The following is a 16,735-nucleotide window of genomic DNA, read 5'->3' as shown; positions in this document are numbered from 1 at the left end:
GGCCACCAGGATGTTGCTGTGCCTCGGTTTCCCCTTGCTGGGGATGAGGACGCCTCACTGTCCCCGCACTGTCTGCTTGGAGCTGGGAGAAGGCCCCCGAGCCCCTGCTTGGCTGCTGCATGTTGGCTGCCCTCGCCTGCTCGCCAGGGACAGGGCGTGCTTGTATTTTATATATATTGAGGGTGCCGGGCCCGCGTCCTGGTGGCCAAAGCACCTGTGGCCGAGCAGATGCCTGAACTTTCCTGGCCTGATCCGCACAGACGTCCCCGGGGCAGGGACAGCTGCGGTCCCCGGCGTCCCTGAAGGTCACTGGCTGTGCCGGGTGGGAGCCTGGGTGGCTTCGCCTGTCCCGTCCCCGCAGAGGTCTCGTCCTGGCAGCTGTCTCCTGCAGGCTGCCTTTGGGGTGGGGGCGCACAGCTCTGCCCCTTGTGGGGTCTCCATGGAGTAAGTGGACCCCCCGATCCTCCTCCCCCTGGCTTTTGGTGGAGAGCCTCCTGTCTGGGTGGAAACAGGGAGCCAGCACGGTTTTGCTGTCTCTTTCCCCCCTCTCCAGCTCGGTTTCCTTCCTCCCTCGCCTTCGGCGGCTCCAGTGGGTGGGCAGGCCGGCGGGGCGGCCGCGGGGGCCGGGGCCCACGTGCACCATGGGGGCCGGGATCGGGGCCGGCGGTGTGCGAGGCGGCGGTGCGAGGGGTCCGTGTTTATGGTTGTTCTGGCCTTATTTGGGCAGGGAATCGCACGCCGGCATTTTTGGCACACCAGGCGCGAGCGAGCGGCGGCGGTGGTGGGGCGGGGGGGGGACCGAGGCTGGCACGAGGTGTGTGGGGGGGACGGGACCAGAGCCGGGGTGGGATCAGCCGCCGCGCCGTTCCTTTGCCACTGCCGCTCCCCGCCGCCCGGCGAAGGCTCCTGGAGGAGGCGGCAGCCAGGGAAGTCGGGATCACCCGCGAACCGGTGGGTTCCCCCCCCCGCGCCGCGTCTCCACCGGCCCCTGCACCCGCCACCCTTGCCGTGGCTCTGCTTGGGGACCAGGCTGGGCACCGAGGGGGTGCTGAGCTGGGTGGGGGGGGGGGGGACGGGCCCCAAGGGGCAGGAGGATGGCAGGGGGGCTTTGAACCCCCATGTCTGGCTTTCTGGCACGGAGGGTACCCAGGCATGGGCTGCTCCGCGAACCCCCCTGCTGGCCTTCTCCAGGTCCCTGCTGCCCGCCTGGCCCGGGCTGCCCCATGGGAGTCTGTGAAAGCGGGGTGTGCCGGGACACCCCCGTCCCCATCCTGCCACACGTCATCTGTCCCCGCGTGGCACAAGCGGCTGGTGGCTCCGCCTGCCCTCCTTCGTGCTCCTCAGCGGGGCTGTGGGGTTGATGCTTGCTCCGTGACGAGTTCCCACCACCATCCTGGCAGCAGTCACTGCTGTGGTGGGTCTTCCCCGTGGCTGTTTTTGGGGTTCACACGTCCCCGGTCCAGGGTGGATGAAGGATTCGTTGCCTCTCCTGGCGGGGCCAAGCTGTAGCAGCGCTGCTGCTTTTGCAGCTTGCTGGAGGATTGCTGCCGAGGAAGTTTTGGGGCAGGTGGGCAAAGCTGGATACATGATGGTGGTGGCGCAGAGTTGGGGGACACCAGGCTCGGGACAACCCTGGGGCAGTGCGAGGTGGTGCCAAAAGGCCACGCATGTGTCTCCAACCCAGCAGCTCCCCATAACCACAGCCCCTTGGACCCACTCGCCCCGTTGCACCCGTTGTCCATCCTTCCCCTGCCTCCCTCCTCCGTACCAGCCCCGGCCCCGCTGCAGGCCAGCCCTGCCCGGCCCCGCTTTGTGCCGAGGCTGGGACCGGGGCTGCCGAGGCCGGGCCAAGCCCAACATCTGCAGGGGACTTGCTAAATCCCCACCTGAGTAATGCTGCTGGCGCCGGGCTCGGCCGCGCTCATGCGCGTGCGCTCCCCTCCTGGTGTACCCTTTGGCCGGGACGGAGGGGATGGGATGTCTGGGGGGCACGGACGGGCGGCACCAGCTCCCCAGGTCAGCCCTGGCTGCGAAACCTCCTGGGGTTATGCCGGTGCCCTCCTCCTCCTGCCTCGTCTCCCCGTCCCGTGCTGGGAACAGGGTGGCGGACACCAGTGCTGCATCTTTCCCTGGGTCCCCACGTCCCCAGAGGGGGGTCACTGCCACGGGTTTGTCCCCGCTGCGGTGGGACGGGCATCTTGCTGGGCACCCCCATGGGGAACATCTCCCATGGCGGGGCCGGATCCTGCCTCCAGGGGGGCCACCAGGACGGACGGGGAGCGCGGAGGAGCGGGCGAGCTGGGGCGCGCGGAGGCGAGGAGCCAAATGGGCCAGGCCGGGGCTGTTAAAACCATCGTGGAGCTGCCGGGCTGCGGCGCTCCCCCCGCGGCTGGCTCCGTCCCCTGGCCAGGCTCTGCGGGGAGGGGAGCCGCTGGCTCTGCTCTCGCCTTCGCCAGCTGACTAAAGCCGAAGGAATCCGCTTCCCCCTCCCCAGCCCGCCCATCTCCGCCGCCCTGCGCTCCGGCCGCCACGAGGTAAGGGCTCGGCGGGTGGGTTTTTGGGGGGCACACAGGGCTCGCACCCTGCTCCGGGGCAGCAGGGACCCAGCTAGGCTGGACCTGGGTCCGTGGGGAGGCTGTCCTCCTTTCTTCGGGTTATTCCCCATGGGGGAAATGCTGGAGCATCCGTGGGCTCGGCTGGATGTTTGGGCTGGGCATGCGAGCCGGCAGCTGCTTGCGAGGCAGGGACTGTCCTCTGACTTGATATTTTGGGGTGGAGAAGCGGGGACTGCGGGGCTCCGGGACAGCAGGGCTCACACCAGGGATGTGGGCTGGGTGCCCGGCAGGCACTGGAAGCTCAGCCCCTTCTCTTTCTCCTTTAAAGAGTCCTTAAAGTCAAAACCTGCTGGGGCAGGTGTGCATGTTTGGGGTCCTTGGCCTGCCCTCCCGTGGGTGCCCAGAGCTGTGGGACCTGGGGGAAAAAAATAAAAAGGTGTGAAGCGAGCAAAACAAGGTTTGCAAGGATGCTAGCTTGGTTCGTGCCACTGTTTGGAGGACACGGGGCTCTGAGTTGGGGGCCTGGCTGGAAATGAGAACGTGGGAAATGTTCATTTTGGGGGGAATGGAGTGGAGGGAGCCTTGCATTTTGGATTGAGCTGGAGAAGTGAGGGGGGAAGGGGGTTTCTGTCCCACCCAGCTCCCAGACAGGACCCCGCCGTGTTCGAGTGCCGGCCACCACCACCTGGGCTAGCGAATTGGAAAGCCAGCATGGGTTTTTGTGGGGTGCAGGGACTGGGGTGCCATATGTGGCCCTGAAGCAGCGCTGTCCCCTGCATGCCGTGCAGGCTGGCACGGCTGGGGGCAGGGGTCGTGTGCGGTGGTGAGGGCTGGGAAGGGGATTTGCAAAACTGGGTCGGGTTTGGCAGATGGTGTGGCCACTGGAAGGGGTCAGGGGCTTCGCCGCCAGGGGTTTCTGCTCCTCTTGAGCTGGGCGTTTATTTGTGATGGAGAAACTCAGGACTCCAGCAAGACTTCTGGGTCTGCAGTCCCCCCTCTTCCTCTTCAGAGCATCCTGGGGGGCCTGAAAGGACACCCCCCTCCCACCCAAAATGTGTCCTAGCTTCCTGGGGACAGGTGTGACATGGTGTGGGAGCTGGGCAGGGCTGGGGGCTCAGGCTGGGGGGTCCCCAAGGGGCTGGGGTCTCCTCCAGCAGGGTGATGCTCTGTGCCTGGTTGGGGGGTGGTCAGGCTCGCTTTCGGGGAGGATCTCCGTCCGTCCGTCCGTCCGTCCGTGGTGCCTAGGAAATGGTTAATGCGCTGCAGCGCTGCCCGTGGAGGAAGTAGTTAATATTCATAACTAGAAGCCGTCTGTCTGTCCGTCCGGCGGCTGTCCTCCCTGCACTCCTTGCCCTCCCTCTGTGGCATCTCGCCCCTCGCCGGGTTAACCGGGGCTGGGGCTCGGTGCCGGCAGCCCCCAGCCACCTCCCCGCTGCCTCTCCCCGGTGTGGCCTGGGCGGAGGGGAGGGATCCGACACCTCCTCGCCTCCAGCCTCCTCCGTCCTCGCCTCCAGCCTCCTCCGTCCCATCCCTCTGCCTCCTCTCCTCCGTCCTCCCCTCGCTCCCCGCCGCTGCGTCCAGCTCCTGGGGCTGAGCCCCCCTCCGGCCCCCCCCTTGCGCTCGGGGTGCCCCGAAGTTGGCCCCGGGGACGCGGCGCTGGGGAGGGAATAGCTCCGCATAGAGGGAAAGCAAAGCCAAAGGGACAAACGCCAGCCAAAGCCAGCCCCAGCCGTCGGCTCCTGTCCTGGACGGACGCACGGAGCCGGCTGCGGACGCCGCTCGAGCTGCCGCCGCGCCAGCTCCCCTGGAAGGCTCTGGTGCTGGAAGGAGCGAAGGAAAGGGATTTTGCCGCCCGCTCCTTCTCTTCGCCTGGGATCTTTTCTTCCCTGTGCCCTTTGGTAAGTCCTGACTCTGCTTTTCTTTGAGCCGGACGGGCTGGGGGTGGAGGGCTGGGGCGGGGGGGGGGGGGATTTATGGCCGTGGTGACCCCTGGCTCAGGGGCTGGGATTACTTCTTGCCATCTTATCTGGGCACACGATGAAACCAGAGCTGGGGAGGGGGGGGTGCTGAGCTCTTCCCGTGGGACTCAGCCTGGCTCCTCCATCCTACGGAGGGTCCTGAGACCCCACGGACCTGCCTGGAGGCAGAGGCAGCAGGTGGGATGCTGCTGGACTAGGGGAGACGCGGCGGTGCCCCAGCCTCATCCTCTACACGAGCGCGGAGCCCCGGGCGGGATTTGTGCCGGCGCATGGTGCTGCGAGGTGCACCCCGCTAGGCGTGAGGGATTTGGGAACGGGGGGTCCTTCTTCCACCCACCGGGCTGAGCCCCTGTCCTCTCGCCACTTGTTGTAGACCGGGTTTGGGGTTTTCTCCCGGTCTGAGCTGCTGGGTGACGGGGAGGGAGAGGGCAGAGCATCGCTGTGCCGGGGAGGCGAGCGGGGCCATAGGGCCGGGCTCGGCAGCTCCCCCAGGCTCTCCCCGAGCTGCAGCAGGGGCTGAGCCTGGGCAAACCTGGCCCTGCCAGGCTGGAGCTGCGCTGACCTTCAGGGACGGAGCCTGACCTTGCGGGGAGCTGCAACCGCGTTGCAAATGGGGACCTGGCGTCCCGCTGTTTTGGGGACATCTGCACTGCCTGAGGCAGCCCGTACCCCTTCCCTTGTTGCTTTCTGGGGGAGTTTGCTCAACTTCTCAGGTGACGAGTGACAGGCAGCTGTCACAGCGTGGCCCAGGGGTGGCGTGGGGAGGTGGCAGGGAGCAGCAGGCAGTCACCTCTTGTCATCAGAGCCCAGGGGATGCGTGGGGACAAGGACGGGGTGCGCAGGCAGGTATGGGGCAGAACAGAACGGGGGACCAGAGGGGGCCTGACTAAAGGCCCCTTCCTCACTTGGTGCTGCTTTTGGTGGTCACCAAATCCCCGTGTCCCCGTTTAACTGGAGGGTCTAGGGCGGGTGGGACCGGGCGCTTGGAGCTCTGTCGCCCCGCCACGAGCTGTGCCCCGTGCTGACCCCGCTTTCGAGACGTTTCGCCCAGTCGTGGGGCGGTTCCCAGCCTACAGCCTAATTAAAGCCTTTCTCATCTATTTTTTCCCTCGGAGCCACGTGCTTTCATTTATATTTATTTATTCCCTTTTCCTTTCCAATCCCTTGCCCTATTTATCCCAGCCCCCCTCGGCTCTTGCCCTATTTCCCGGGACTGGCCAGCACCCGCTGCTGCCATCAGACGGGAGGGCTGGGCGATGTCCTGACTCCAGCCGATGTCTCAGCCTCTCCGGCGTTGACGCGGCCCCTGGACACGCTGCTTTTTCCTTTCTCCCTCCCCTGGAAGGGATTCCCTCCCTCTTTTCCCCATTTCCCTGCTACGGGAGGGGTGGCCGACTCGACCGCTGCCGGTTCCTGGCTACGCTGGGCGCACCGAGCAGCGCCGAGCCTCCGGCAGAAGTCGCGGACACATCCTCATCCCTCCACGCTGGGTGCCTGGAGGAGACCCCGCTGTCCCTGCTGCCCTGGGGCATCTTCGAGGCCAGGGCTCCCTGGGCTGCCAGCAGGGAGCCGGGAGCGGAAAATCGGCATCAAGGGGGCTCTTTCCGGGGCGGGAACAGGCCGGCTCGGTAGGTCGTGTGCCGGGCGGTATTTATGGCGAGGAGGGGTCGCGGCGGAGGGCGAGGGTGTCCCCGCGGGCAGGCAGGGACCCGGTAAGCTGTCCCCGCACCCCGGCTCGGGGGCTCGCTTTCGGAAGTGTTTTTCTCGCAGATAGGAGCGCTCTGATTTCACACTATCGCATTAGGGCCGTCTTCCGCTCCTGAGTCAGCTGCCTGGCCCCCGGCCAGAGAAGAGTCATTTTTTCCTCCAAAAGAAAGTGTTTAATGCTGCTCGCAGCCCCTTCCAGGAAACCTCGGCGGGGAGCTGGAAAAACAAGAGTCTGCAGCCCAGCCGGTGCCGTGCGTGCTGCTGGGGGGGGGAACGGGCACAGCGAGGGGGGGCTGTCCTCAATGCCACCCTGGTGGCTGGGCTCCTGGGGACCTCGCTGCGTCCCCGAAAGCTGGGCAACCCCTTTGGGAAGCTTTAGAGGGTGAAACTGGTGGCTGTGGGAGCTGGGGAGCTAGGAGCAGGATGTGTGCCCTGCGGAGCTGGCTGCGGGGTGTCCCGGTGGGGTTGTTGGGTGATGTTGCTTTGAGCTGTGGGGTGTCTGGTGCCTCCCCAGGGAGGAGACGCCGTGTGCTCAGGGCTGGGCAGAAATGCTGCTTGTGTGGGAGCTCTGGGGAAGTGTCCGGCCGTGAGAGAAGGTCCGGAGCAGATCCACCCACCCTGAAAGAACAGAAAGGGTAGGAGCCTTTCTGTAGCCAGGGAAGAAAATGTCAAGGATGCGTAGCTGGCTGGGTCTGTGCATCGTCTGGGAGGGGAGTGGGAGGTTGGAGCACATGGGAAGGGGAGAGGTGGGTCCTTGGTTCAACTGCCCTCCGTCCCTGGGCTGAGAACATCCATCCAGCTGGAGGCACAGAGAACCGTGAGGCCAGATCCCCACTGCCTCCCACTATCTCCTAAGGCTTGTGTGTGTGCACTGCCACAGCCCCCGCTCTCCCCCCGATGCCCTGTGGCCATTTGGGTGCAGGCTGAGCCCCGCAGAGCCATGGGGCAGCGGTTAGGCAACAGCCCACGGTACCGGCAGCCCTGACCCTCCCCATCGACGGGCCCAGGAGGAGAACTGCACGGACTTTGCACGGCCCCGGGGGGGTGTTTGCTGGATGTCGGCGGAGCATGTGGTGCTTGCGGGGCAGGGAAGGACGGCGCGCAGAGCCAGGGCCGTGCAGCTGTGGGGGCACGGGGAGGGGGTCCGGCCCCGGTGTCTGTGCATGGTGGCGCCTGTGGGATTGCGGAGGGTGCAGAGGAGACGGCGATGCTGGTAGCTATGCGTTACGGCGGCACGGAAGAGATCGAAACCACCGGCTAATGGGACCCATTAGCTCCGTGCAGCGAGCCAGCCATTGATCTGGGGTCTCGTGTTCGTTTCTCCCCTTGCAGAGGTTGGGCACACGCAAGGGCCCCTGGACGGGAGCCTCTACGCTAAAGTGAAGAAGAAAGACTCCCTGCACGGCAGCACCGGCGCCGTCAACGCCGCCCGCCTCCCTCTTTCGGCAACTCCCAACCACGTCGAGCACACGCTGTCGGTGAGCAGCGACTCGGGCAACTCCACCGCCTCCACCAAGACCGACCGGACGGATGAGCCGGGGGCACCCGGGGCACCCGGCGGCCACACGGTGCTGAGCCCCGAGGAGAAGCGGGAGCTGGACCGTCTCCTCGTCGGCTTCGGCTTGGAGAGCGCGGCGCCCATGCACAACCACGCGCCCGGCCCCGTGCCCCGCGCGCGCGCCCGCCGTGCCGGGTCGCCACGTGGTGCCGGCCCAGGTGCACGTCAACGGCAGTGCCGTGCCGCTGGTGGCCGAGCGGGAGACGGATATCTTGGACGACGAGCTGCCCAACCAGGACGGGCACAGCGTGGGCAGCCTGGGCACGCTGTCCTCCTTGGACGGCACCACCACCGCCAGCGAGACCGGGTACCACGAGGCACCGCGGGTGGGCAGCCTCTCCTCCCTGCCCAACGGGCCGGCGAGCTACAACGGGGCTGAGAAGATGCTCAAGGAGGGGCTCTACGAGGTCGAGCCGCTCTCCAACGGCACCTACCCCTACGGCAACCAGAACGCCCTGGTGGGCCACCACCTCCGTGACCCGCTGGCTCACTTGCGGCCCTCAGCATCTGCGCAGGAGCACCTGGCCGCCTACCCGCAGCGGCCACCGGCCACGGCCTCCCCAGGCTGGCTGCAGCCCCCGGCGCCCCAGCCGTACCTGTACGGCTACGACCTTCCCGGTGCCCACCGCTCGCAGTCCTTCCCGGCCGTCGGGACGGCTAAATACGAAGCGAACCCAGCGCTGCCCCAAGCCCTGCTCGCAGCACCAGCAGCCGGGAGGCCGTGCAGCGGGGCTTGAATTCCTGGCAGCAGCAAGGCGGCAGCCGGCCACCTTCCCGGCTGCAGGACGGCGGCTTGGAGAGCCACAGCCCCAGCCTGTCCAGCTGCAGCCCCCAGCCCAGCCCGCTGCAGCTGGTGCCCCCGCACAGCCACAGCATGCCCGAGTTCCCCCGGGCGCCCTCCCGCCGGGAGATCGAGCAGTCCATTGAAGCGCTCGACGTCCTCATGCTGGACCTCGCGCCCGCCGTCCACAAGTCGCAGAGCGTCCCTGCGGCCGCCCGCCCGGACAAGCCGGCCGCCTTGCTCTCCTCGCTCTCGGCGCAGCCGCTTGCCAGCCACTATGCCCAGCCGGCCCCTCAGGTGGCCCAGCCGAGGTCCTTCGGCACCCCCGTGGGCTCTGATCCCCTGGCCAAAGCCTACTCTCCTGGCCCAGTAGCTCCCATGGGACGAGGCACGATGGAGCCAGACTACACCGTGCACGAGTACCGGGAAACCTATACACCCTACAGCTACCAGCCGGTGCCGGAGCCGAGGAGTTACGGCCATGCCGTTGCGCCGGCGAGCGTCCTCCCGCTCAGCACCTCGTATAGCCCCGTGGGGTCCCAGCAGCTCCTCGTCTCCTCCCCACCGTCCCCCACCGTCCCCGCACAAAGCCAGATGCCCCCCAAGGGACTGGAGAGCTACGAAGACCTGTCGAGATCAGCGGAAGAACCCTTGAATCTGGAGGGCCTGGTGGCCCACAGGGTGGCAGGTAGGACGCTTTGATTCCTTGGGGGGGTGGAAGGTGGCGCGGGGTCCAGCTCGGCGGTGGCACCATGCGTGGTGGTGACAGGGACGGGGGACGGTGACTCCTGGTCCGTGCCAGACCCAGGCTGAGCCCACGGAAGGGGCAACCTGTGCTGCTCGTGGAGAAACCCAGTGCAGCTCGCCATTCTGGGGGGAATGACGCGGCCCCCCACCCTACAACAGGGCAGGAATGGGCAGCAGCACCTTGCTGACGGCGATGGCTCTGTGCCGCGGAGGAGAGGCTGTGCTCCAACTCCCTGCCTGCCCTAGGCTCCGATTTGGGGTTTTCAGGGACACGGAGGGTCCCAGCTCCCTGGAAAGGAGCTGCCGTGGCTCTACGGCACCACGGGTGCCCTCCCTCCTGCTGCTTGAGTGAGCAGTTGTTTAATTGCGGAGCGACATTTGGGAAGAGTTCGGGGATGTGTCCAGGCTCGGGGCCAGCTCGTGATGCTGGGGCTTGGCAGCTCCGTCCGTTCCAGCTCTGCGCTCAGTCCAGAAACTCGCCCGGTATTAGAGGGAGGGGGAAGAGGCTCGGCTGGAAAAATCCGACAGCACCAACCCACCCGGCGCTGGGGCTGAGTCACCGCTGCCCCAGGAGGGGGGCAGCGCCGTGGGGCAGGATGGGGGGCGCTGGAGACGTTGGGGGCAGTTGGCATCCATCTGAACCCTGTTTTGGGGGTTCAGGCCCTGAGAGGTGTTCAGGGAGCCAGGGCAGACAACAAACCCAAGGACACTGGGATGCCCAAACCGCGCGCTGTTTCTGGGCTGAATGTTTTAATGAGAAGATCCCGCACGTCCCCAAACCCATTGAACAGCTACGGGGAAGGAAAAAAATAGCATGGAAAAAGGAGAGCCCTCAAAGGAGGCTTTGGAATGAGTGGGAAACGGTTGCTTGGTGTCTGTTGAAAATCCTGCCCGCGGTGCTGGGGCCGGGGAAGGGTCCTGGATGGGGTGCTGGGCTCGGTCCCACCCCGCAGCCACCGGGTGTCCCAGGCAGGAGCGGCGTGTGGGGACGGTCCCAGCCTGCGTCCAACTGTCCCCCTTGGAGCCTGTCCGTCTGTGCCAGCGGGGACAGGGCGGGTGGCCGGCCTGACCTCCGGCAGGAACGAGGTGTCCCCAAGGCAGCGCAGAGCTGGAGGCTGACGGGAGCGGGGCACGGCCGGGTTTGTTTGCATTCCCTGCTGCTATAAACTGCCTGCACGGCCCGGAGCAGCCAGGAGAAGCGTCCTGCACTCCCTCTGTCCCCAGTGGGGAGAGAAGCCCAGGTCCTGCCACCCCTAAGTCCCCGTCCCCTCCCAGCAAGGCAGCCATCCCTTCGTCTTATGATGGGGGGACCTGCCCGGTGCCGTCCCCAGGGGGACGTTGGCAGGGCATCAGTGGTGTTGCACAAGGCCACGTGTGGCTGGGAGCCACCGTTTATTCCCCCTGGGGGTTTAAGCGGAGCTGGGGTCGAGGTGAAGCAATGTCCCTGCACTTTGGGTGATGTGACAGCACTTCCAAGTGGGGCCTGAGCTCCCTTGGACCCCGAGCAACCCCAGGCTTGTCTTCCGGAGCCCAACTAATTTTCTCTTGTTTTCTCTCTCTCTGTCTCCCTTTTGTATCTTGTGACATTTGTCCTGTCTGCCCTCTCCTCTCCCTGTGGGGGGCTGTGTCTGTCCCCTGTGACCCCCACCCTCCTTGCACCCTGTCCTGGTATGCTGGCAGAGTACAACGCCAAGCTCAGGGACCTCAACAAGAGCACCAAAGCCCCCCGTCCTCCTCTGAAACAGCAACGGTCCTTCTCCTCCTCTGGTTCGTTCAGTCCACCTCCCTCCTTCCCTCTCCTCACGCCTTCCTCCTCCTCCCTTCTTCCTTCTCTTCCCTCTTTCCTGCTCCCTTCTCCCTTCCCTCTCACCCTCCTTCCCTGCATGCCGAGTGCTCCGTGTGTTGCATGGACGTGGGATGGAGGGAGGACGATGCTCAGGGTCTCCCTCCGCCTCCTCTGGTGGACTGGGGAGCCCCTGGCCCTGGGTTCACACCCCCATTCCCATGCCTTTGTGTCTCATTAAGGCCTGGCACATCACTGGTGGGGTTTCCTTGCTGTGAAGGATCCAGATGCTCTCTCCAACCCCCCTGAGCTTTGCCTCTCTGGCCAAGGCTCTCCCCTTGGGGAGGAAGGGCCAGGAGCATGAGCGTCCCCTGGGTGATACATGCTGGGGACCCGCTCGGTGGCCGGCTGGTTTGCACCCACCCAAGGTGGGGAGAGCAGGAGGATGGAGGTGGCGATGGGCTGGCAGCAGAGAGCTGGGCTCTCCAGGTCTCTGGGTCACCTTCTCTCCCTGCTTTGGGTTTCTCCCCAGGAGGACTGAAGAGGTTTGAAGCCTCCAAGTCCTTGGCACAGGGTAATGTGACCGAAATGCCCCTGGGGTTGTCCCCAGCCGGGCTGGACTCTGGTCCGTGGTGTGGCCCTGAATTCATCCAGGGATGGGTTGGGAAATTGAAGGCGCACCCTGAAGCACGCGGCTTGCAGCAGGGACCGTGCGTCAGCCCTGCAGTGCTTTTTTTTGGGGTGAAACATAGGTGGTAACATCCATGAGGCACCCCAGGACGGAGAGGGGGGGAGCTTGGGGAAGGGGCGGCGGTGTGGGATGCTGCTGTCCCCCAGTTTGGCTGCTCTGGGTGTGCCGTCACCGGGACACCCCGCTCTCGCAGCCCGGCGAGGTGTCCTTGGGGAGCTGGTGCTCGGCTGAGCCGGGCTGTACATCTGCAAGGGGGCACAGCATGGGGGGAGAGAAGGGTTTACTTTTCAGGCGTAGTTTCCAGCACATAAATCACCTGGGGGTCGGCGAGGCTGTGCGCGGAGCCTGGGTTTCCTCCAGGCTTCGCTCTGAGCAGCCTGTGAAGTTTCCCACTCTCCGCGCCCGAACAATGAGTCCCTTTTTTCCCCTCCTCCCTCCCCTCCCCGCCGTCCCCGTCTGTTTTCCATTTCTGGGGAGCGGAGCAGCGAAAATCCCGTGAGCTGCCGGGTGTCCTGGGCACTGGGGCAGGAGCTTGGCCACAGGGGCTGGCTCCGTGCCGCCCCTTGTCCCCCGCCGCAGCCTGGGGACCTGGGGACACCCCAGCACAGCACAACTGGGGAACACAGCCCCGGGGTGCAATGTGCTCCCCAAATTAAAAAAGCCAACCAGTGCAGGCGTGAGCGAGTGGAGGAGCCCAGCCTCTGCCTCTCTGCGATGCAAGAAGCAGGGCAAAAGGTTTGGGGTGGCCCTTCACCACGCTCTCGCCTGCTGCACGGCTTCCCGGAGACCCTCCGGGTCCCCCCCGTCCCCACCAACGTCTCTTTTAGCTGCCGGCCCCCGAGCACCTGCAGAAGGGATCGGGGAGTTGTGTTTCAAAGCTGCTCTTAGTGGAATTTTCCAGGCCGCCTCCGCGGCTCGAGCCAGCCCCGTTGGCTCGCGTCCCCCGCCTCTCAGCCGGGCCGCTGCTCCCCAGAGCGGTGATTTTATTGTTGCTGCCATTAACTGCGCTGATTAGTTCGAAATGCACCCGGGCCACCTCCCTCCCTCCCTCCTTCTCTCCCTCCCTCGCTGCCAGCGGAGCTGTGAGGCCACATCCGTGGCGCTGAGCAGGCACAGGGGTGGATGGAGGAGAGGTCAGCGGGTGCGAGGCGCCGGTCCCGCGTGGAGCCCTGCAGGGCAGGGGAAGCAGCTGATGGCCGGTCGTCCTCTGCGAGCCCGTGGGAAAGGAGTTGGTGTTTGAGAAGTGCATTTCCTGGAGCGTGGTGCTGGCCTCTTTCTTTCTTTTTTTTTTCTCCTTTTCTCTCACTTTTTTTTTTTCTTCGCCGCCACGACGCCTCTTAGCAGGGCGCATGGGAAAGGCGGAGGGGACGGTGCTGTCACCTGTACCTCTGCCCCCATTCCTCAGCTTTCTCCCAGCCCACTGGGATCACTGGTGTGACCTACCCAGACCCAGGCAGCCAGCACAAACCCGCGGTGACTTGCTCCCTTCTCTTTTTCTGCTCTGCAAGACCCCGAGTGCTCTGCTGAGCAGCGTCCCCTTCTTCTCGCTAGCGGGGCTGGCTCCCCAGGCTGCTCGCAGGCTGCTCGCAGGCTGCTCGCAGGATGCTCGCACCCCTCACACCCGCTGCTGGGGGATGCTCTGTCCCCGAGCTCAGGGCTCGTGGTGCTTGGTAGGGCTAACGCAACGAGCCAGCCACTAGCCACAACCCTGGCTTGCTTTTTCCCTTGTCCCTGTGATGCTGCTGTCGAGCAGATCTGAGCCAGCTTAAAAGCAGCTGGGCCAGGGGTTTGGTGCTGCTATGGGACAGGAGCAGGTGAGTGCTGAAACTGCCACCTCTGCCGGGCAGATCCCCCTTTCCAGACCCTCTCGGATCAGCCCCGGAGCATCTCCCACTGGTCCCCATCCCGCTGGCCCCTCCTCACCGCCCTCCCGCCCTGTGCTTGCCTGCAGGGGTGCAGTCCCGGGAGAAGCCCCCGGAGGAGAGCGCCGTCCCTGCCCGACGGCGAACCCCCAGTGACAGCCACTATGAGAAGAGCTCGCCGGAGCCCAGCTCGCCCCGCAGCCCCACCGTCCTCTCGCCCGAGGTGGTCAGCACCATCGCGGCCAACCCTGGAGGGAGGCCCAAGGAGGTGTGCAAGGGGTACCGCTGCTGGGGAGGCTGGCGGGGAAAGGCTGCCTCCAGGGAGGGGGAAGGCTTGGAGGTGGCTCTGGGACTTGTGGCATCCGCAGCATTATTGGGGATTCATGCTGCTTTTTGGTTAGCAGGGAGGAGGTGAAAGCTTTCCTCCTCAGGGGGGGTCCCGGAGGTTTGTGCCCGTTGTATGGATGGGGCCAACCCTTTACCCCGCTCTCCCCCCAGCCTCACCTCCACAGCTACAAGGAAGCCTTCGAGGAGATGGACGGTGCCTCCCCCAGCAGCCCAACCTCCGGCGGTGGTGAGATTTCTCCCCCCACCCCAGCCTTCCCCGTCTCGCCACAAACCCCTTACTCTGACCCCCGTAAGTGCCGCGGCTCCGGGAGGCTGAGGGGCTTGGTGGGTGGCTCTTGTCAAGCCAGAAATTCGTCAAGGGTCAGACAGCTCCGGGCTCCACACACCCACCGCCACGATAATCACTCCTCCTCTCCCTCCTCCTCTCTCCTTCGCATCCCACCTCTCCACGCTGCCACCAGCATCCCATGCTTGGCACCATCCTCTTGGCTTTTCCCCATCTTCCGCTCGCTGGGGTGTTTCTCCAAAAGGGATCACGAAGCGGGATGAGGAGAGAGGCAGGGTCTGAAAGGCAGCGTCATTTTGCCCCATCCCCTTCCTGCACCTCCCCATCTTTCCTACCGGCATGGCAGAAGGGCAGCGATGCTGCTGTAGGGCAGGTGAGCGGGGGCAGAAGGAGGCGCAGACAGGAGCAGGGTCTCAGGGCGACCCCTCGCATGCTGATCCACTTTCACTTGCTATTCCCAGGGCAGGGGGGGCACAGAGCAGGGAGGTTCCAGCGTGGGACTTTGCTTGCGGTCTGTCTCTGCTCCCCTGGCTCCTTTCTGACTAACCCCGGCTGTGCAGTCGTGGTGGGTTTGTGGGGACCGGGTTTGTGTGACTGGGTCTGGTGGCAAGCCCTGATGTGCAACCTCACGGGCTGGATCGGTGCCACGGAGCAGCCGGTCAGCTGGGAAACCCATCGGAAAGTTGTCAGCCTCCCTACGCCCCCCCCAAAAAACCACCTGTAGGCTGAACGCAGAGGGATGCTCTCGGGCTGGGGATGCTCGGGCTCGCCTCTGGTGCCACGTCCTGGTCCCAGCTGGCAGCGCTGGTGGCCACAGGGCCACCTGCCCCTTGCAGCTCAGGCTGGTTCTCCCGCGGTGCTGACGTCTGTCCCCTGCAGCGCGCTGAAGCCCGAGCCCCGTTCCATGGGATGCGGTGACCCGAGTGTGGGAGCATCGCCGGGGCATTTGGCAGCTCAGAAATGGCTCCCTTGTTCCTGGAGACCCGAGAGCTCCGGGCGGGGCAGCAGCTCCTTGGCAGAGGGACAGTGGCTCATTTTGGGGATGAGTCACTCACAGAGGTGACAGAACAGCCTGGCGGGGACGTGGCCCGGGGGCAGCATTTCTTATCCAGTGCTAGCCAAGCAGGAGGTCCGAAGCTGAAGCTTTCAGGCTTCACCAGGGTGTCCCCAGGGGGGATGCAGGAGCCGTTCTCCTCCATGGGGACAGCGCTGTGCCGGGGAATTCCTGGTCCCAGCAGGACACCGCAGTTTGTTAGCTGGCAGTGGCACGGGACCAGATTTAGGGCAATCAGATTTAGGGAAATCAGATTTAAGGGTAATCAGCCACCTGCCGGGGCCGGGCAGCGCGCTGCCCTCTCGCCCTCGCTTGGTTTCCCAGTGACTTGGCTGCTCCAGCCTGAGGCTGCCCCGAGGACGTGGCCTCAGGGGGTTTGGCTTTCCCACCACCCCCCGCCTCCCGGCACCCCTGCTGCGAGTCGGGATGTTCAAACACTGACAGAGGAGCGAGTCCTGAGATGAATCCTGGAGGTGTCTCCAGGGGGCTGGCAAGCAGGGCTGCTCACGGTGCTGCTGAAACACAGCATTGAGGCGACGGGTTGGACCTGTGGGGCAGGAGGGGATGGGAGGTGCAACCATGCCCTACAAATCCTCGTCACCCTATAACCATGCCATCGCCATACATGCATAGGCGGCTCCTCGGGTATGTATGTATGGGCACGGAGGTACAGAGCTCACCTGTGCGTTGCCACCCTTCGGGGAACGTGCTCTGTACGAACATCCTCACCTGCCCGTCGAGCTGTTATGGGGGGAGTGGGGTTTTGGCAGTCCTGCTGCCCTCTTTGTGGGGGCAACAAGATGCGCTGGGACAGCCCAGCTCAGCCAGGCGTGGGGATCGGCAGAGGGGGCTGATCGGGTGGGAGAGCTGGGGGGGAAATGGGGCGAGGAAGGAGGCTCCATGCCTATGGTGGGACCATTCCCTTATGGGGACAACGTTGAGAGATGGGGTCTGGGCCTGCCCTGCTGGGAATTGCCCACTTTCTGCCCTGCCAACCCTAAAATGGGGCAGGCTGCTTGTGCGCTGCCCTTTGTGCGTCCTCAGGTGGAGATGGGGATTGGTGCTGCTCCCCGGGGTGTCGCTTCAAACGGGGGCATCTCCTCTTCCTGGCAGCCTCCGGCTGCAGCTGGCGGGTGGGATGGGGCTGACATCTAGGGCAGTGACAGCTCCAGCCCTTGTGCAGCTTCACCCCCCTTTAACGCTCTTGTTTCCCTCCCCGGTGCCGACAGTGCGCTCTCCGCCCGGCCTGGCCAAGACCCCGCTCTCAGCACTGGGGCTGAAACCCCATAACCCGGCCGAGATCCTGCTGCACCCGGTGGGAGGTGAGTGCAGGGCAGGGGCTGTGGGTGGTTTTCCCCAGGGGCCATCCACGAGGACACCCCTG

General features: G+C 65.2%; 1 protein-coding gene across 1 annotated transcript in view; it reads left to right on the top strand.

Annotated features, from left to right (window-relative positions):
• The window catches only part of TNS1 (tensin 1), a 57,027-nt gene that overhangs the window by 26,854 nt on the left and 13,438 nt on the right, over window positions 1-16,735 (top strand). Inside the window, 6 exon segments of the mRNA XM_040560821.1 lie at window positions 7,574-7,902; window positions 7,904-8,486; window positions 8,489-9,268; window positions 13,753-13,931; window positions 14,162-14,237; window positions 16,581-16,673. Of these exon segments, the coding sequence (XP_040416755.1) occupies window positions 7,574-7,902; window positions 7,904-8,486; window positions 8,489-9,268; window positions 13,753-13,931; window positions 14,162-14,237; window positions 16,581-16,673 (2,040 nt within the window).

This window comes from Cygnus olor, chromosome 6, assembly GCF_009769625.2.
Source record: "Cygnus olor isolate bCygOlo1 chromosome 6, bCygOlo1.pri.v2, whole genome shotgun sequence".
NCBI lineage: Eukaryota > Metazoa > Chordata > Aves > Anseriformes > Anatidae > Cygnus > Cygnus olor.
The sequence above is the reverse complement of the archived record's forward strand: the minus strand, read 5'-3'. Positions and strand labels throughout refer to the sequence as shown.